The sequence below is a fragment of the Agelaius tricolor genome, unplaced genomic scaffold (genome assembly GCF_023055355.1).
Source record: "Agelaius tricolor isolate 1412-34295 unplaced genomic scaffold, bAgeTri1.0.p SCAF_27, whole genome shotgun sequence".
Lineage (NCBI taxonomy): Eukaryota > Metazoa > Chordata > Aves > Passeriformes > Icteridae > Agelaius > Agelaius tricolor.
Window position 1 is genome coordinate 3,737,205 of NW_027269287.1, and position 20,761 is coordinate 3,757,965.

General features: G+C 34.0%; 1 protein-coding gene across 23 annotated transcripts in view; it reads right to left on the reverse strand.

Moving 5' to 3' along the window:
- Positions 1-3,093: 3,093 nt before the first annotated feature.
- Positions 3,094-20,761, reverse strand: part of PPIP5K2 (diphosphoinositol pentakisphosphate kinase 2) — a 50,196-nt gene continuing 32,528 nt past the window's right edge. For 10 of the 23 annotated variants that reach the window (XM_071448616.1, XM_071448617.1, XM_071448613.1 and 7 more), the window contains 12 exons: positions 20,469-20,583; positions 19,101-19,208; positions 18,902-19,018; positions 18,161-18,334; positions 15,601-15,774; positions 14,680-14,703; positions 14,314-14,383; positions 12,159-12,278; positions 11,231-11,293; positions 7,304-7,435; positions 5,644-5,772; positions 3,094-5,028 (listed from right to left, as the gene is read on the reverse strand). In XM_071448616.1, the coding sequence (XP_071304717.1) occupies positions 4,925-5,028; positions 5,644-5,772; positions 7,304-7,435; positions 11,231-11,293; positions 12,159-12,278; positions 14,314-14,383; positions 14,680-14,703; positions 15,601-15,774; positions 18,161-18,334; positions 18,902-19,018; positions 19,101-19,208; positions 20,469-20,583 (1,330 nt within the window). In that variant the 3' untranslated portion in view covers positions 3,094-4,924. Of the gene's footprint in view, positions 5,029-5,643; positions 5,773-7,287; positions 7,436-9,478; positions 9,636-10,500; positions 10,644-11,230; positions 11,294-12,158; positions 12,279-14,313; positions 14,384-14,679; positions 14,704-15,600; positions 15,775-18,160; positions 18,335-18,901; positions 19,019-19,100; positions 19,209-20,468; positions 20,584-20,761 lie in introns of those variants that run through there. The other 13 variants (XM_071448622.1, XR_011682553.1, XM_071448624.1 and 10 more) reach the window with 13 other exon arrangements.

Consider the following 20,761-nt stretch of genomic DNA (forward strand, 5'->3'; position numbering starts at 1 on the left):
TCCTTGCTTCCCCTCCTCTGGCAGCTGAACACAGCAGTGATGTTGCCCCTCAGCCTCCTTCTCTCCAAACCCCACCACTCCTTGCAGGACAGGCCTTCCAACCCTTCTACCTGCTTGGGTGTCTTCTTCTGGATGTATTCAGGTGCCTTAGCATTGTTCTTAATTTTTGTGACCTAAAACAGCACATAGTTTTAGTCCATGTTTACTTACTCATAACTATGTGAGAAATGCATGTATTTTATTATTGGCTTTTCACAAATATTAAAATGGATATTATATGTGTTGTCTTAGAAAGTAATGCTGTATTAATTCTCTTAAGTAGTGTGTTAAATATAGTTTTAGGTTATAAAAAGTGTTGAAATAGAAACCATGCTATGTAGGATACTTTTTTTAAAGAAAGGACTTGCAGCAAGATGGCAGTCACAGGATGCCTGAATCTTTCAGAGCAAAAGAATTTATGGCCCTCTTATCAGAAGAAACGAACTTCTTCCCGCCTCAAAGGTGCTGTTCGGAATCAGAGGAAGAAGTTGACGATGACCAGACAGAATCCTGTGTTTGAATGGAATTTATGCATCATGTATGAAGTGTATGAATATGCAACAGGCTATTGTTTGTAAGGGTTAATCCTTTGTTAACGGGTGTCCTTTTTCGGGCTCGTGCTGCCCAGAAAAAGGTAGCCAGACGTCCATAACTCTTTGTCACTATTGTCTCATATTGTTCTAATTCAAATTGTCCAAATTATTACTACTCTAATTGTACTAGTATTTTTATAACAATTTTATTACTATTAAACTTTTAAAAATTTACAAACAAGTGATTGGCGTTTTTCACAACTAATATCGAAGCTAGAAAAGACAGGAACTTCCAGGGTTTTTTTTCATTCTATTCTGTTTCAAATCCAATGTCACTTTAGTCTTTTGAATTCTCTTGGTTGGATTTTCTAATTTATTTTCATTTCTCCTTTTCAGGATTTGTAACTCTATATGTTCCGTGTGAGTGCCCTTTAAAAACGTCTACAGATGTAGTTTAAATTCATAGAGTTCAAAATGCTTTCCAGAGTAGCCTTTTAAAATAATTTATGGAAGTTTTACATATAAAAGTGTAAGTCTAAGCATATTCCCAGCCTTCACCCAAAAGAAAAATAAAAAAGCTATCTAGAGTCTGAAAACAAATAAGACAGTAAGTCTGAATGGACTTATACTCAGATTTTAAAAGATTCACAAATTTTCAGTACTTATATTAGTAAACAAATAACAATTTTATTAAATAAAGGAACATTTATTCGTCTTCTGGAGAGATGAAATAGGAGATCTGGTAAGACAGGTGCACTCAGACCAAACAAGCTTTGTTGGAAGCAAAGATACCGCCATTATATTAGAAGTATTCTGGATCTGTTGCAAAATGTATGTCACCCAATTATCTTGTTTTCTCTTGTCAGTGACTTACCTCTTTGACTGAACAGGATGGAGATCTGTGAATTCAAATTTTCAGAACTTGCGATTAGAAGTCTATTTCTATATACTATATTCATCCATTGTGTGGTACAGCGACAATTATTCAGTCAAGTCTGGTTTTATTTTTTTTAAAGCAAGTCCACTTTAGAACTGGTTTTGTATCAATGCAGAATTTAAGCTTCCTTTGTAAAGTCTTTTCTACACTAGCTTCTACCTTTTATGCTGCGGATGTTCTCTGTATTTAGTGCATTCTCCTCCTCCTAGGCCCACATTTGATGCCATTTACACACACATTCTCTTTTTTATAGATAAAATATTTGCCCTATTTTTTATTCAACATTTGTTTTTCACAATAATACACTCTGGACTGCTTTGGTGTTAATCAGTTTCTGTATTTCAGAGCACAAGACAGTTGTTTTTAAGGCTAAGTGAGGGAATAAAAAATTAGCATTTAAAAATACTCAATGAAATTTGTCCTCACAAAAGCAAGTACAATGAAAACCATTATTTAGAAAGAAAAATAAAAGAAATCTGAACTACTACTAGAAAGTACACTTCTTTTCTTATACTGCTTCTTGCAGAATTGACTTTCTGGAAAAGTTTTTGCTATTTTTTCTTCAAGTTACATATGGAACTGTCAAAAATACATTTGCTGTAAATTGATTAGGAAAAAATGCAAGAAAAATAAAGGAGCATTATGCTTCTCTCTGTGTTAGATGACAGAAAGTAGTCTTAAATCCCTACATTCTGCCACTTATCTATTGCATTGAACTGGCTTTTAAAAATCTTTGTTACATGTCTTCTGCCATTATCCTTTGAACTGTTTTTGATGCTGTTGTTCCAGGTATGATCATTATTTTTGAAATATGATAATATGTATAATTATTTCTTGTATGCATACTTCCCTAGGCTTGTTTATATGGATTTCTCCAAAACTGAACTTTGGAAGCACATCTGCTTTCCCTTAACAGCCTCTGTGTGCTTGGATAATTACATAACTGAAATTTATTGATTATAATAAAGAAACATAAAACAGGATTTAAATTAATTTTAGGAGTTTTCACACATATTTTTGTGGTTTGGTCTGTTTTGCAATGATGCTTCATTTTTGAAGAAATGCTAAGCTAAATAATTACTTAAACTACATTGCAGGGTGATAATATTTTAGGAGTCACAGTCATATTTTGACCACTGATTTTCTGTAAACATATTTTTTGACCTCTCCAAATCTGGTTGGAATAGGATGTATAGTTCAAAAAAGTTTAATGTGAGAGAGAGTGATATTGCATAAAAAAAAGGAATTAAAAATAGGTTCAAACCTGTACAGTCCACATTGTGTCCTATTGTCAGTCTCAACAGCAAGTAGAAGAGCACTCACAGTGGTCCTGTATTTGATATTATCATTCTGGAGAATGACAAAGCACTGCAGAATGTGTGACTGCTGCTTACCTTTTTGAGGAGTGATTTCAGTATAAAATGATACCAGCATTTCTTTTATGCCACATCCTTACCACCAAGAGTAATTCTGGCTTATTTGTAAATTATTGGCATATATGTAGATTGTTTTCCACTGAGATGACTTTGTCAGCTACTCACTATACTTCACGGTGCTTTTAAAAGAAAATACAATAGAGAGAAGTTGCCAGTGACCTTGATTTTATTTAGAAGCACATAAAAAAAGTTATGCCACAGCTTTGGTTGACTGGAATGATACATATACTTAAATTTTTAGGTTTTCCTTTTAAATGGTAAACAAGGGTACATTCAGTTGTATGCAAGACCAACATTGTAAATAACAAAATTACACTATGGAAAATGAAATGTTTGAAGTATATAGCTGTGAAATCCTTAATATTTTTGGTATTGAATTAGCATTATTAGAAATCATCTGCTGAAGCCATTTCATATATGGTAAACACTGAAAAAAGACCCTGTGATGAAGTGAATGTAAATAGTAAATAGTGAATGTAACTAGTGCAGCTTGCACTGGCTCTGGAGACAAGTAAGAGCCCTACTTAAACATTTTACTCATAAGCTGTCTTCTGCAGCTTAAACATGAAAGGAATTACCTAACTTGTAGTTATGAAGTCCATTCTTACTACTCAGCCACTTGAACTTAAAGAAGTGGTCTATATTTTCATACATGTGGGGTACTGATAACCCAGTAATTTTTCATGCCTCAGAAAAAAACTACAAAAATTGTTTAGATTGGATAATTATTCTAAATAACACCATAACTCCATGTTCCACCAATTTAGAAATTGCTTCTTACATCTCATAAAATGTTTATTTTTTTCTTATTTTTGTTTTGTGGGTTTTTTCTGGGTTTTTTTTTTTTTGTTTGTTTGGTTTTTGGTGTTTTTTGTTTGGTTGGTTGGTTTTTTGTTTGTTTGTTGGTGGTTTTTTGCTTTGTTTGTTTGGTTTTTTTGTTTGTGGGGGGTTTTTTTGAGAGTTGCTGTCAACCAGTACCTTAGAAGGAGGGAGGTATGAAAATTCCCAGGCCATGACGAATCCTGAGTATTTTGCAACAGTATGCACCGAGTTCTGGTAGTCCACAGTCTCTCTCTGTGCTGAAAGGATGACAATAAATCATAGGAGGAATATTTACAATTTTCAGAATAAACCTAGTAGCAGACCAGCTGTAACATTTCTCATTCTACAAAACCTGCTTTTCAGTATCACCTTTTTCTAGAAACACATGGCAAGGAAAATAAAACTGTCTTTTTTTAGTAAGCAAAAGAAGATTTTGATAAAAGATAGTTTATAGATATAAAAGACAGTTTTATGTCTGGATGATATACAGATATCTGTATACAAGCATGTGTACTAAACAATAAACAAGAAGGTAGATTTGAATGTTACAGGTCTGATGTAAAAGGAAAAAGAAAAAGAGTAGTCAAAAGTGCTGATACGCAAACTCACTCCATCATGCCTAATTATTGCAGCATATATAATATAATATAATTAAAATGCAGAAAATATCTGCTTATCTCCAAACCAGGGAAAAGACATCTCTTTGGAAATGTAGTTAAATTAAAAAAAAAAAAAAGCCAAGATGCGTGTTCTGTTTCAGCACACAGAAGAAATTCACAGGGAGATTATAAACTCCTGAAAATAGAAGTTTCTAATGACAACAGACAATGCTTTCATTACAGTGACAACAACAAAGCCACTGTACTATATACCATCTTGTTTTTGTACATGTTTACAGTAGATACTTGAAGACACAGAAAAGGTTCATGTGCAGCTTTTCCATTAAAAGCTGTGACATTCATCAAACTGATAAGTATGTTTAGAAAATGAGAAAAGATGCTTGATGTAAATACTGTGCACATTAGTTAACCATGTATAAAGATTTTTAAGTGCACTATGAATTGGAGATGCAAACATGAATGGCTTTTGACAGCTCCATAACTTGCTTGAATGCACACTAAAGAACCGTTTAAGAAGTTGTTTCCAGTTTTGTCTGATCATTTCTTCTCAGAAGGAGTTTCACCACAAAGTTCTGCATCTACTGAGGCCTCTTCAAGAGATGGTTTAATAGTAGATACATTAACAGGACATCCAAGGGTAGCTGTACAGATAGAGAGAAAAGATGTATTAGATTTTACACTTAATATCCATGCTAAAAAGCAGAAAGGCAAGAAAAATGCATGTTATCTAGCACAGAAACAAATAAGCTACACTATCTAATGAAATCAGAAATCCAAGTGAAATTTGGTCTCTAAACAGCACAACCATCCAAGGGCAGACAGTGTAGTGGGCCAACAGTTCAGACTGAACATACTAATGATTGAATGCATCATCATGTTATCGGCAGCTTTAGTCAGAACAGAGTCACAGAGCTCTACATTAGGTGTTCAGAAAACATCTTAGAAATTTAGCCATTTAAATAAATAAATTTGTCTTACTTGGAGATAGCTGTCATACTTCAAAACCAAAGCTCATGAACTTCAGGCCATAGAAAATGAAACAATTCAGAGGATAAGAGAAAGTAACTATTAACACAGTTTTACTGTTGAAGTTATTTGTGCAATGCTACTGAGTTCTCAATGACTGACAAAATAATTCTACTAATGTAGGGAATGTTAAGAAAATCTGTCCTATGAAATTGTGTAATATGTAAGGAAGAATTATACTGCTGGAAATAATCAAGTTAGTCACTCTGCCTTTGACAGAATTTACTTACATAAGGTTAGTTTCTCCACCACTAGCCTTTCAGGCAAAGTTTCAAGTGGAGTTGGTTGAATTTTTGCAGGGGTAAATGTATTTAAAGAAATTTTCCTTCCTGAAAGGGGCATCATGTAAGTTGGAGTAGCTGAAATGATGGGGGGAAAAAGAAATCATTAATAATAAAAATATTCTGACCTAAACCAGATGTCAAAAACTGTAGCCACAGGACTGTGTATCCATCCAGCAAAATAGATACCACATTTATACAACCAGCTACCAATTTTTTATTCAAGTATCAAACCCTTACAATATGAAAGACAAATCTTAAAATCTCTTTTTTACAACAGAAAGGAACACAAAAAGTTCATGCTGTTAAGGCAGAATTTCAGTAATAGGTGCCTTGCCAGAAGAAGGCAAAAAGCCTTCATGCTATTTCTCATAAGTTAGGAAGGTTGCACCTGAATAAGTTTAAGTCCAATATGTCTATAAAAAGTGCACACAATGCTTTAATCTCTAGACAACCTCCAAACAGTACAGGAAAGCAGGAGAACTAAACATCTATGACTTTAATTGTCTCAGGTCTATTTTCCAATCACTCCTTGGTAGAAAGGTGACAACCATATGCTAGAAGTATGACACATTTTGTTTTTCAATATTTCTTCATATTGAAGACACACAAAATTCCTAACCAGTATAAAAAGACATTTTAAGTAGCTGAGAATTTTCATATACTTACAAACCTCTCTGAGCTCTTTTTCAGTTACATCAATTTTCTTAAAATTGCTTATACTCCTTCTCAAATATAGGAGGCCTACCCTATCAAATAAGCTGCTGATTAAAATCTAAACTGTATAAAATAATGGGGGAAAATTGAAAAATCCTGTAGTAGAAAAAAGGGTTAAGTCCAAACAGGTAGAATACTGTTGTATCAGTACTTTGATAGGAAACAGTACAAGTTTCTTTTTAATCAAAGCATAAGTCTTTAGACACTTCCTTAGGAAGAATGATTTTCAATCACCTGACACATCCTATTATGTGGTAAATCTGACCTAACTTAAACCATTTCCAAAGACACAGCACTAGAATCACAATGGGAAATCATTTCCCAGACACATGCACGTGGATAGAATTCAGCTGTATTTCCTTTCAAGATCACCTAAACTTTAAACATGCAGCACAAACTGCTAAAAAGCTAAGTAACTGTAAAGCACTCTACAGGTGAAACCCCAAGTAATACTGAAAGAAACAGGAAATAATGAAGTTTTAAGTGTTAATGCAACACTATTCTGCTGAGGTTACTGATAGTGCAACATTACAGTATAAAGCTGGGAATGCTGCATGCTCCCTGAAAAGCATTACCTGTAATCCAGCTGACTGTGGACAGTACAGAGAAGTCAATATAATAATAAAGGAAATAAACTAACTATGATTTCATTAAATCCTTAATTTACTACCTCAGCCAACAGAGATGCTACTTCAATGAATTATATATGTCCATACCCACAAAAGGATACTGCAAAATGTAAAATTATGGTTTATGTACATTTTCATTTTCTTCAAAAGCAGTATCCTTTTTTTTTTAAACAAATTTACTTGCTAGCTGCAAACACTGCAAAGATTAACTAAACAACAGTTAAGAATTTAAAATTAACATAATTACAAATTATAACCAGTACATGTCTCCTGTAGATTTTCCCTTGATGGTGCAGCAACAGAAGCAAGAAATTCATCCACCTGCTTCAGAGACAAGGAATTGTGTAGAGTTTCCAAAGGACAAATAGAAGGCACCATCGAATACAGTTCAAAACCTAAAATAAAAAAATAATAAAAAAAGAGATTTCCAAACATAAGACAGGATTTAACGTACTGCATTAATGCATGATAAAAAATGCTTAGTTTACATGAGCACGTGCAAGCATAAGCTTCTTGAAATCTTGGAAATTAAATATTACAGGAGTTGGAACAAGATGAGCCAGTTTCCAGCTAAAGATACAATACATGGGATACAAGTCCCGTGTACACGTGAAGTACCCATGTACACATAAATTATTCCAACATGAGAACTGTGCCCTACTCCCAAATCAGTTCATGAAAGATAATCTCCCTTTAAGACAAATTTAGCAGATCACTAAAAAAAAAAAAGGCAGGAAAAGATAGTTATTTATCCTAATCATTCTAGTACCTGGCACAAGACTAAATAGGTAATTCATTCATGCAAGAAAGGAGGATAGCTATTTTGTTAGCAGACAAGAGCTAAAAATGCTGTATCTTCCAAGAAATAAATTTGCAGAACTCATGTTCTGTCATCTTCAGTATTCTGTGAAAATAAACTGTTGCCTTTAATATCAAAGGAAAACCACTGTTAGCATTTTTATATCTTGAGGTTACACACTTTCCCTTTCTGAGACAGATGTACACCTACCTTTATGCATTTAAAAGCAGTATTGAAAGACTAGAAGTTTCATATATTGGAACAGGTAAGTAAAGCAACCCAAAAATCTAAAAATTTATTGGACTTTGCTTTTCTATGTTAGTCTTGATCATACACTAACCATGCATATCCATATTACTAACAGACTAAAAAGTGTTTAAACACTTTGGCTAAAAAAAATTTGCAGTCCTCTAAAGTGATTCAAGTTTGGTAACTCAATAAACAGCGTTTCATCCAGTTGAATTTCAGAAGAGGAAAACATGTCCATTAGTGTTTTCAACATACAGCTGTGTAACATTACAACTTTGCAATTCAATACTGTAAATTTCTTCGAAGACAATTAAATGAAGAAGCAATAGTGAATGAAATAATGTTTAGAATTTCAGTTCAAGGTACATTTATTAGAGATAACATGACTGGGAACTGTTCTTTCCCATAAAATAATAAGCAACAATGTTCCTGTGATATCCAGTGTTGTCCATTCACTCTCCATCAGTACTATGCATAAAGAAGAAAGATTTCAACCCCCAAATGTCTATACTTATATTTAGACCCACCTTGGCCATATTCAAATTTTTGGGGCCATTGCTACAGATATTCAACCAACTGAGGTAGACTTATGTCAGCTTCACTTAAATTATAAACAAAATATTCCATTTCATGAAAATAGGAGTTTTGTGTACAAAAGAAACACCACCATACAATTAATTTCAATTCTCTTATAAAGTCATTAGCTAGCCTTCAGTGTAAGCACTAAGATGCTTACCATACATATTAATATCCTAAATAGCTATATGCATGCATGTAAAGCGCAAACCCTTTCGTTGCCTTACAGTAAAATGTAAGATTTCTCTTTTCCCTGACAGAAAAGTTCCTATCACTTGAATGAAAATTATTTCTTTCTAATTTTGCAATTAATGAAGTGCGACAATGTCAGGTTAACTTTTTAATAACTATTATTGTTATACTGCATGTTATAGAGAACCAGAGAGGAATTCCAAAATGCACTTTAAAAGAAAAAAGAAATAAAATTTTCTTGTTTTAGAAATTTCCCCTCCAAATTTTTTTGTTAAGTTTTGACAATTCTGCTGTCACTTAGTCATATCCCAGAATGTCACTGTAGTATCTTTATTTCTAAGGGATATGGCTTAAAACATAATCAGGAATTCTACGTGTCGTGTTTTATTTGAATGTTTTCTGACAAATATTATCTGATGGTATAAGAAAAAAGTTTTAAATTTCATGATGAAAAAGCCCAACAGTATCCCTTTAAGAAGGCAATTTCCTGTACACTAACAGCCTTTGATTTTTGCCTGTATTTATTCTTAAAACATCAAAAGGCAAGCCAATGAAAGGGTTAACGCAGCATCTCAAAAAGCCATCCCTGCTGTCTTAAGATTCAAAAACTGTAGAGACATACCACTGGAGCCTAGAAATTCCACAGAGGAAATGGACCAGCACCTAAAGAGGTGTCGGTGTTCTGCAGAGGCCCAGAAAATAAGGTATAGCACTTTCAGAAGATACTTGTTTCACCATGTTCCTTGAACTAAAGATGGGGTGGGGGGAGTGGGGGTAGTCTGAAATGAGTTAAGAGGGTGTGATAACAACATAAAAGTAAGAAAAAAACAGAGTGAAAGGGACAAGGATAATTAAAATGATAGTCCAAAGGACAGACGAAACAACATCAATAGGGCGTTATGTTAGTAGAGAACCCCTGGAAACTGCAATATACTTAGGGTTCATAGGAGCTCGTACTGCATGCATTAATCTTGTCAAAGATGTGTAGCAAAACTGCTGCATTACATGAATCAGAACAGTAAGTGTGATCGATAAAAGCTATTTAGATCCTTTTTTTTAAAAGAATAGAATCACAAAAAGTGACTTAATGGAACAAAAGGTAATTCTATTATTAGCCACAGATTCTGAAATGCAGTTCTTACTCTCTGATCTTGTATGTTTTGGGAGTATTGTTTGGTTTGAGTTCTAACATAAAAAATGGACTTCTGACTTTTCTATTTGAGATAAAACATTAGATTTGTCATTTTAGATCAAACACAGTCTTAAAAAGAAATTTAGCCTTACTACAGTTTTCCTTTATAAAGCACTGCAGTGCAAAAAAGCCACTATAGATTTAAAATGAATGTAACAAAATACAAGTCTGCTTCTAAGCAAGGCTAAACAAAAACTCAAGTCTTTTTTTTTTTAACTTTTTTCCTAAGCAAATATATTTTGAATCTAACATGAAAATACTGATGATTTCCACTGCAATTTCAATATCACTATCACTGAACTTAGCCAGCAGTCATGCACATTTTAAAACTGCAGTGAAGAAATTTGGAAAAGCTACATTCAGGTCCAGTTGGTCCTGAATATATCTGGGGCCTATTCAGTCATGTAGAAAGGGAGGCGCAAAATATTTTGCTGAGGAAGAAAAAGACATACCTCTGTCCTGTGTGTTAAACGAGAAATTTTGCAAACTGAAGACAGTTAACTCTCACTCTTGAAGCTCAAGAGGTCAGTGCTGCTCAAGAAGTCACAGCTCTCTTGCTGTGATTTTTAGTGCAATATTTAAGTAATTTGCACATCTGATGAACAGAGAAGTACGATAAGGTAAAATAAATTTTTGTCCCATAAAAAATATAGCAATTTAGCAGGAACAGAACCAAAGCTTCTGCTTTAGTTTTTGTAATTTAGCATCACTTCAAGAAGATAGTCATAAACTCCAGCTGTCAATTCAGTGACTTATTTTAGAATGGGCAGGCTCAGAGAATCAGCTCAGCAGGAGAAAGACAAAGAAGAAACAGCAGCTATCAAGAAGTGTATGTTTAATAAGATCAGATTTCATTGTCTGTATCTTGTACCATACAGTCTGATCACACAAGAACTTCAGGAGAATAATTTATTAGAGAGATCATGATTAACAGTAGTACCTAATTTTTTTTTGCAGATTTTTCTAAGTAATGAATTTTGATGTTGTATTTATACTAATGAATGGTAAAGAAAGTATTTAGGATATCTAATGATTACAAATATATTTGGAATTGTGCTTGAAGTTAGGAACAACAGACGGCTGGATGATACTGTACACCCCGTATTTGAAATAAAAATAAAAGGGATGAAGCAAGAAACCTTTTGTTTTTGATTTTGTTTTTAAAATAAAAGCAAAACGTACCATTGGTTGGGTGTCGAGCAAATGAGATAGAAAACCTTTTAACAGCAGAACCGCGTGTGGTGTCTGAGAAAGAGAAAAACAGGTACCTGAAATTTGTAACAGCTACCAAAAGTGAGAGATTTTAAAATAGAAAAGGAAGAAGAAAGGAAAATAGAAAAGATGAGACGGTATTAGAAGTGAGTGGCATGCAGAAGGGACCCAAGAAAAGGGCTAAAATCTAAGTAGATGTTAAAAAGAAGAAAATTTGGATTGTTGGTAACTACCAGATGTGTAATGATGTATATGAAAACAAGCAGAATGAGCTCGTGATTCTGGCATACAAGGTTATGCAGGTTAGAGTTGAATACTGAGAAGTGAAGTGGGGGGGAAAACAGCATGAATACTGTTTCACCTCAGAGTTATGAAGGTGTGCTTTGGTATCTTTACATTGTGAAATCTAGTGAGTGAGTTTCTTCTCTATGCCAGATTATCCAAAACTGAGAATCTCCTGCTCCTTTGTAATCCAAACCCCACGAAAAAAAAGTCAGGAATCCTAAAATTTTCACCATCAGTATTTAACTTATTAGTTTATAATTTCATTCCTTGTATATGCTCCAAATAATTTAAATTCAAGATCAATTAGCAGTGATAAAAAACAGAGTTTAAAATTATTAAAGAATTTAAAAACAAAACTTTCAGTTTACTTAAAAAATGCACTTCCTGGAATCTCCTGGCGCACATTACAAGTCTATGATCTGGTGTTCAATTCAAGACAAACAAGAATTAACTATGCTATTAAGTTAAACATAAGCAAGCTATGGGCAATAAAGAAGCAATAGAAACTCATAAAATTAATACTAAGGCCAAAGATTCTAGGATTCCATTAAAATCTTTAGAAGTTCAATGTGGCACATGGGTAGTGCGTGCATGTGCTAGAGTGTGCACATACCATCTATGAAGCCAGAAGAAGTCAGCTTTTTACGATGCGTACGAGCATAATCCTGTAGGTTAGGTGCACTTGAAGAACCCCCGAGCACTGAGGTGCTAAACAGGCCCGCACAGTGAGACCCTGATGGGAGTTAGAGAAAATACATACAACAACCAGGTGTTCGTCCATTCACATTGGGGATGCATGCAGCATGCAAGCACATGGCTCTTACCACACAAAAGGCAGCTTTTGGCAGTGCCTTGGACAGGTTCACAATATGCTTGTAATGTCAGAGTGGGACTTGTAGGCTGAAACTATCATAATTTATTGTGCTTCTACTCATGAAACAGCACACTCTGATATATGAGCAAAGAGAGGACTGGCTTTAACAAAATGAGTTCTTGTCCTGTTTTCACTTTTGGTAAAAAAAAGTTACCAGTTAGCATCAATGTAAACATAAACAAAACAACAAAACAAAATGAAGATGATGATGATAATGATTGATGATGATGATGATGATGTGAAAGTTGTGTATTTGAATACCTGTATTCCTGAAACAAATATAAACTGGAAAAATGCTGCTCATTGCTTTCATCCAAATCAACCTTTGAGATGACAGGCTGCTATGAAGTACTCATGCAGTTCCACAGACTTAGTATGTGGAAATAATTCTAACCTCAACAAAATCCTAAATTGGAAATACTCTATTCATATTTCAGCTACCATTATTAACAATGCTAAAAACTGAAAAAACCTGAAAGTTTCATCAAGTTTAACTTGACTTTCTTTCCCGAGAAGACTTTTGCACAGCTCCATGCAAGTGACAGTACTTCGTTACAATCATGCATTCCTGCCACTAGAATGGGAATTTAAACAAATCACTGACAGCCACAGATAAAAATATAAAAATAACTTTTGTAATCATCAACCATTAATGAAACTTACATACAACAATGAACAAAATGGGAAAAAAAGTTGCAAGTTTTTTCCTTTATATTTTACTACTAGTTGAAAGGAGAAACATTTTTTCACTCAGAACTTATCTTTTACATTTTAGATAAGTAATGACAGGTTTTTTTTTTTTGTTCCTTTCATTACTTTTAACAGTCCAATGAGGGGAAACATTACTAGCACATGTGACCAATCAGCCAAAATACACTGGTGCCTGGTCTGTGGCAAAAGCCTTTCACAACAAATATAATACCTTAATCTACATGGAAATCCATCAACTTCCACAAGCCATATTGTGTCACACAAAAGAATATTCATTTAACTTAAACAAGCACATAATAAAGTCCAGGACTTCAATAAACAAAAGCACCTGATTGTATGCATTTTGCTATGGGAAAATATAATGGGAAGAAAAGTACCACAGAAAGATTAGACATACAAAAACCCCATATCTTTGCAAATAAAGGAAAAGCTACTTCTAAGTTTATGCATCTAGGTGATGCAGTTATTTATACTTATTATTTCCCATGAAAAGACACAGAAAAAAAAGCAATATTGATTTACAGCAGTGCATGATTTCATTTTTTTGGCATGTGGATCATGTGTACACCTATTTTAATAAAGCAATAGAAAAGCACCACTTGAATTAAGAGAATTTTAAAGAAGCCTTTGAATTAAAGCATGATTCATACCAATGCTGAAAAGAAGAAATTAATTTTAGGAGAGGAGTATGTGCAAAACCCCTGATATTATCAAGAAACTTTATGTTTGTTCCCTATGACCCTCCCCTCAGAAAAGTATCTTCACTTTCATCAATTGCCAACAATAGGAAACAGAAATTTTAAAGAAAAGTGTTTTAATGGTTTCCAGAGCAGGACGTTTTAATCTATAATATTCTTGCAAAATCCAAAAGCTCAATCAGAAACATTATCCTAAAATTCTGCTTTATGTTAAAAACAATCCTGTGTAACTGTTGTGAGCAGTACAAAATCAGTAGTATGAAGGGTGTCAAACAATTTGTTCTTTTCAGTTACAACTTATTTTAAAATTTCATTGCAAAAAATATTGTCCAGTCTGTAGGCCGACACTCAGCATATGTTATTAATAACAAGTACTATTGGGTCCTGTTAACAAAAAAGCTATTCAAAGAATATACAACTATAGAGAACAGCAGGCAGATGAAAAGCTGATAACATCAAAGAAAGTTTCAACTGTAGGCACATACCTAAACCACTCTGCTTTTGTTCCAGAATAGTTCTTGGTGTTCGTAAGTTAGTATTGCTTTCTGATAGGACCTGGATGTAAGAAAAAGAAAAATAAGGAAAAGTAGAACAGCAGCATGAAACATCCATTTAACTTGATACAGCAGCCTGTTTCAGACAGACAGGTGTTAATAAGCTGTATGATAAGTGTTAGTAAAAATATGTAAAGGAAACATGAGAGATCATGCAATATCCCCTTCTGAAGGGAGTCCATTTCACATATGAGTTCCTTGCAATGAAGTGGTGCAAAGCAAGCATTCAGAATGAGAAAGGACACAGACCAAGACTAATATGAGAACAAACATTTGTGACATTTTATTTCATTTTACCAAATGCACTTTCCTAAACTGCGCCTGTATTGAAAAAAGGAGGGGAGGGAAGGAAAGACAGACAAGCTATTGAGGACACCATACGATCACTGACCATGCACAGGCTCAATCAGTATAATCTTCAGATGCTCACAGCCTTTGCTGATATAAACTTTTCCAGTGTATATAATTTCAGAATTTTCTACAATAAATCATGAAAATTTTCAAACTAATAGAATATGGTTACAGAACACCATCCATTGTCCTACATGTAAACAATATCTTGACATTCTGAATATCTTTAGATCTTCACGGGTACTTCCAAAACATTTACTGTTTCTTTTTTTCCCTGCTTTTCCCTCACCCCCCATTACAATGAGCAATCTTCAAAATATTGTATGAGTCAATGGATGATGTACTGTGTTGGGAGTTTCAGATACCTTCAGATATAGATGGCAAGAATTATTAGTGCTAGAGATTTTTCCCCGCAATAGTTAATACCAGGCCACTGAAAATATGATATATGCAAAACAAGTCTTGAATAGCAACATGAAGTACCAAATAAATTATTTTAAATTGAATCGGTTGCAATTATTATATTTTTTTAATTTACCTACCACCAAATTAAGCAATGCTGGTTTTAAAGTCTTAAAGGACAACTAAACCAAAGCATAATTCTCTTTCATTAGGAAGTACACTAAGTCTTTTTTACTGTGGTAACATTTGCAATTCCTATAAAGAAACCAAATGTTTATGAAAGCGTGTAACACATTCAGTGGAAAAACATGCACTTGGTCTTTTCCCCCCAAACATTCTTGGCACGTAATTTTAAAAAGTGTAAGGTATTGCTTGAAACATAATCCGTAACAAGGGATTAGATGTCCTTAAAGACAGTTGTTGCTTGGAATGCATAAAATGTTTAATGAAGTAAAGTTTAAAAACCTGTTGCCATGAGCCAAAAATACTGGATGTGAAAGCCAGTGATTTAGGGGAGACAGGGGAAGAAGTGATTTGTTCCCCTGATCTGCGTCTTCGACGCCCAGTACCCACACCACTGGTGTAATGCAGCCAGGTACCAATACACTCTGGGCTAGACACACTCAGGGGGCTCTCTTCCTGGAAGTGAGAAAGGGGGCAAAAAACAGCAAAGCATGCAAAGTTAGATTCAACAGAGCCAAATGAACAGAAAAGAAAAAAAACCCAATCTGCTTGCACCCTTTTACATACTACCTTTAAAACTACCAAACAGCGAAGAGCAAAGAGTAATAATCCTATATTAGAAAATTATCAGTTTCACTCTTGTATCTTCGTAACTTTACCCTTTACTACAACACTTCAATCAAATTTCTAATAGACTAATATTAGATATGAGAGAAAACATTTGTTATCAATAATTGATTCATAATTTTAAGAATTTTTCATATGTTGGAAGCAGAACTTCTGTTACCCTTGACATACTGTTTAATAATTTTTCCCCTCCTAAGTACATTAAACTTTCCTATTTATTACTTAATAGTTTCCATTTCTAGTCTAAAAGCTTATCTGAATGCTTAAATTTAAATTTAAGAATTTCTTTTGAGACTTTACAGCTGACTTACTGATAGTAGCACCAAATTGACTGGTAGTAGTTTTCCAAACTTAAAAATGTCTTAAAAGTTATCTGATGCTGGACACCTTATCAGGACTTCAAGGGAGTGTCAGGCTAAGCACCCCCCCCTCCCCCCCATATCTACATCATTACGTCTCATTAGCAATAACATTCTTTGTAATACAGTTTGCTTCCCAATGTCAATGAGTTTTACATTCCTGTTTTACCACTATAACTCATCTTTTTTTCTTTTCATGACTCAGTCACAGTTGCATTCCTTCTGTAAATATTGCTGACTATAACCCAGATTAAAATTTACATATAATCTCACACCTGACAGTGTCCTTTCAAATTAACGGACATAGGTGAAAACAGAATTGCCTTACAGGAGGAAAAAAAAAAGGGGGGAGAGGGGGCAGGGGAAAAGAAAAAAAAGGAAAAAAAAAAGAAAAAAGTTCAAGGCAGTTGCAGTTTAAGTTGCAGTGACTTTTTAAAATAGCTCCAAAATACTGTTTAGTTTAAATATTCCAAATACTAGTTTTGCAGATTTCAGTAGGCCAGATGGAACTTTCTATATTACTTATAAGAAGTATAAGGTCTACACTGTATGTTTTCTCTAAATTGGCTATTTCCTTCCAGGAAATAAGCAAGCTCTGAATGCTGAAACACATCCCATTTTAACATATATTATTTGCACAGTCAAAATTTGGCAGTTTGTGCTTCTGATATCTTGCGAAAGTTAACTTACATATAGTTTATGAAAATGGTTGAAAGTCTGAAGCTATAGACTTTTAAGCTATAAGTGCATAAGTGAACTCATAGCTAGGAGGGGAGTTTGCATGATCATTGCAAAAAACAGCTTTTAAAAATCAAAAATATTGATGTTGTGAGCATTTGTTTATGAAAAAACTTGGAAATAGAAAATGTAAGACATTAACATTTATTATGTCTGTTAATTTATGGAAGCCACGTGAAGTTATACAGATATCCTTAGAGAAGGGAATCATGCAACTTTTTCTCTCCATACTGTCAATAACCAAGTGATTTCCAAATCTGTAATACTTTTACTGCATACAGACAATTCATTCCCACCACAAACATGAAAGAAAAAGCTTTTGGTATGAATCTTCATTTCTGATGGTTTTAAGCAACTGAAAATGAGGCAATAAGATGCTGTTAGTCTGCTTCTAGCATTAATATCACAGAAGTGCTTCTATGTACCATCTGAATTTCCACTCAACCATCCCAATGGTATCAGTGATACAGCTGTGCATACCCCCCACCTCTGTGACATTAAGCCATATCTGTGAAGCACACCTAGATGTCATAGCTTACAGCACAGCAAACTATATTGTTCAAGATGTTACCTACAGAATTCATGAACAAATGCCAGCCACTTAAAAAGAAAGTTTCCACTTTATCCTTCTTACCTTCAAAAGCTTGACAAGTGGAGTCACTTTCACTCCACATGACAGCAAATACAGCAGAAGAGGTCTCATGTTCTGCACCTCCCCATCCACCCTAATACCTCTGCTGCCTTTCAGCACAATCACCCTGAAAGTTTGCTCAATTCCCAGTAGTAGCTCTCTTGTAAGGATGAATAGAAAAGCAACGTTTGTTAGTTTGTAGATGTAGGTTTAGACTGAAAGACTCTTCATTTCAAATATCAACTTTTCTAAAATAGCTTAAAAAAAAAGGAAGTAAGTCTTATCACAATAATAATTAAAAAAAAGCATCCCTTCAGAGGAATTATTGCCATGGAGGATTTCCCACTGAGTAAGGGCAAACCTTCTGTGAGATGTATCATGCTGGTTCTGTATAATCAAAAGCAGAATGACATTTGGTTTTGTTTTTTTAAAAAGCAAACAAAAGTTATTATCTTTGACAGAAATTATCTGGAACACAAACACTTACTTCAACAGAACCAATCTTCCTGGATCTTGGAAGGGGTGACTTTCTGTGTATGTGAATTGGGTCTGATACCATTGGCTTGAACATCACCACTGATCGATCCGTTTCATCTCGTTTAGGAGCATGTACTTCCTCATCACTATCATTTCTAAGAGATGTTTTCTTTGAGCCTTCATTCTACAGAAAATACATAATTCATTCTTAATTTTTCTGCATACCTTCAAACATGTAGACAGAAGTGGCTCTTAAATAAATGTGCCACATAAAGGTAAAACAGGCTGATTTTAAAAATACAAGATGTAAATCACATATTTTGCTTTGCTCACATTCCTTTCTCGAAAAGCAGTTATAACTCCACTTCCCTGACCATGTATCTTGGAAAATATCAATCCTTCCTCAACAATATGTATTCATAAACATGCCAAACTACTTTCTTAAATATATCTTCCAGTTCCCAGAATATTATTCATGTGACACTCTGATGTTGATATCACTTAGAGTATTTTGTATTTATAGTAAAAATTCTGGCAAAACTTTATAACATTCAAATTGTCTGTGTCCTTCACCTCAGTGCCCATTCAAAATAGAAAATATTGGGACTACTTATCTTTTACTGTATGTTTTTCTACCAAAAGAAAAACCCACACTTGTATTTTTTACATAACAATTTTAAAGTGTTTATTTTAGGTATGTCCATATCCAAAAAAATCTAAGTTTTGCTTTGTAGAAAAGCATAATTATTACCTCTCTGGAGGCAGGTCTGTATCCATATCCAGATGGTAAATTTTTATCTTCCTCACAGCCTTTTGCTCCTGGACTGAAATGCAGCTCTACATGAAAACGTTCTTCCGAAGAAAGTTCCTGAAGTAAAATAATAGGCTTATACTTTAATAAATAGCTCAGCACTACTACTTTCTGAAGATATTTATCCATTTTTAAATACCTTGTTTGGATCCTCATAGAGCATGATAACAATCTGTGTCATGTAATTGAGTTCATTGACCACATTTAAGTAATCCATAGCTCGTTTCCATTGTTCATCTTTTGATTCCTTATTGAGAAAAAAAAATCAAGAAGTAAAACTCAGCTATTTTCTTTAAAAATGATTTTTTTTAAAACTGATGATTTCACTTTTCCCCCATTTACACAGATTTTCATAGCAGAAGTGCAAATCTCATCATAGTTAAGGAAAATGCAGAGGTACAACGAAAAAAACTAATTATGAACCTCCATGAGTGACTTAAAATTGCTGATCAAATGACTGAAAAGTGAAGAGCAAACTTTTCATGCTATTTCAGTGTGTTTTTCATGCTTTTTCGCCAATTATGATATGTAGACAGAGGCACTGTTTTCAATTCTTCTGATGAGAACTGCTAATATTGCAATAAATTCATTTCAGCTAATATATTGTGAAAAATGTTTTTAGATATTACACTAACAGAGATATCAGCCAAACAGAGTAAACGAAGCTTTCTAGTATATAGAAGAGGTGCAACTGTCACATCACAAACTACTTAGATGAACAGTCACCTTTCTCATGCTGTAGCAAAGAAACCATTTAGTAACCCCACCTTAAGAGTTCATCAGACTTAAAATTGGAGTCCACCTGTTGTAGCATGTCACAGAGATTTATAAATGCTTTTGCCATCACTGAGTTTAGTCATCTATTACCAGAAGCAAGTATGTCAATATGACAATTTGAAAAGCAGTGTATAAGTCAAAAGATATCTTACAAGCAGATGTGGTGCTGTATGTATCTACTCCAAGAGCTTAGTTTAAGTAATTTCTGAATCTGGAAACCTTGTCTTTTTCAGTGTGAAAGACTATCAGATGGAGATAATGCACCACCTTTGTAGTACTCTATAACAGTACAGGAAAGTAAGAAAATTCACTGTACACGAGAAACTTTGTACTCTGTGAGCAGTCTTGAAATTAGGTAGGGATGTTTTGACAATACGTCAATGGACAAAAACAGTAAGCTAGTGCAAAAGTAAATTCAAGAGAACCCTTAATCATAACTTGAGAATAAAAGTTGAAAGAATTATTGGTGACAACAGACGACAAAAAAGAAGTATCTGGCCTTTCCACATCTATTTCTGATTCTAACACCTACAGCCAACGGAACACAGCATTACTTTGATGGAAATTAACATGCTAATTAATGTGCAATTTGCAGTATGTTTCTGCATAAGTAATAGAAAATAAAGTGTTTAAAAACATGATAAATTTCAAAGACACTTAACGTTTCAAAACAATCAGAGGAAGATTCAGGTTCCTCTCAAAATATCAGGGCTTCAACAGAGAAACTTACATCACATAAGGCACCATAACGAAGGGTGGATAACAGAGAGTGGACGTGACTCTCACTGGTGAAATACAGCCGGGTACGAACATGGCGTTCTGGGGACATAACACCCCTGGAGTAGCTTAAAAAGAAGAAAATGTTATTAGACTATGATAAGATGTGCCCTTATTTTTAAAATAGCTGTTAAAAAAATATATATTTTCTAATTTCTGTGAGCTAAGAAGATTCTTCAAATTTGAAACCTACAGAATAGCTCTAATTTTTATGGTAATTAATGTAACCACGTAAAGAAGTAACTG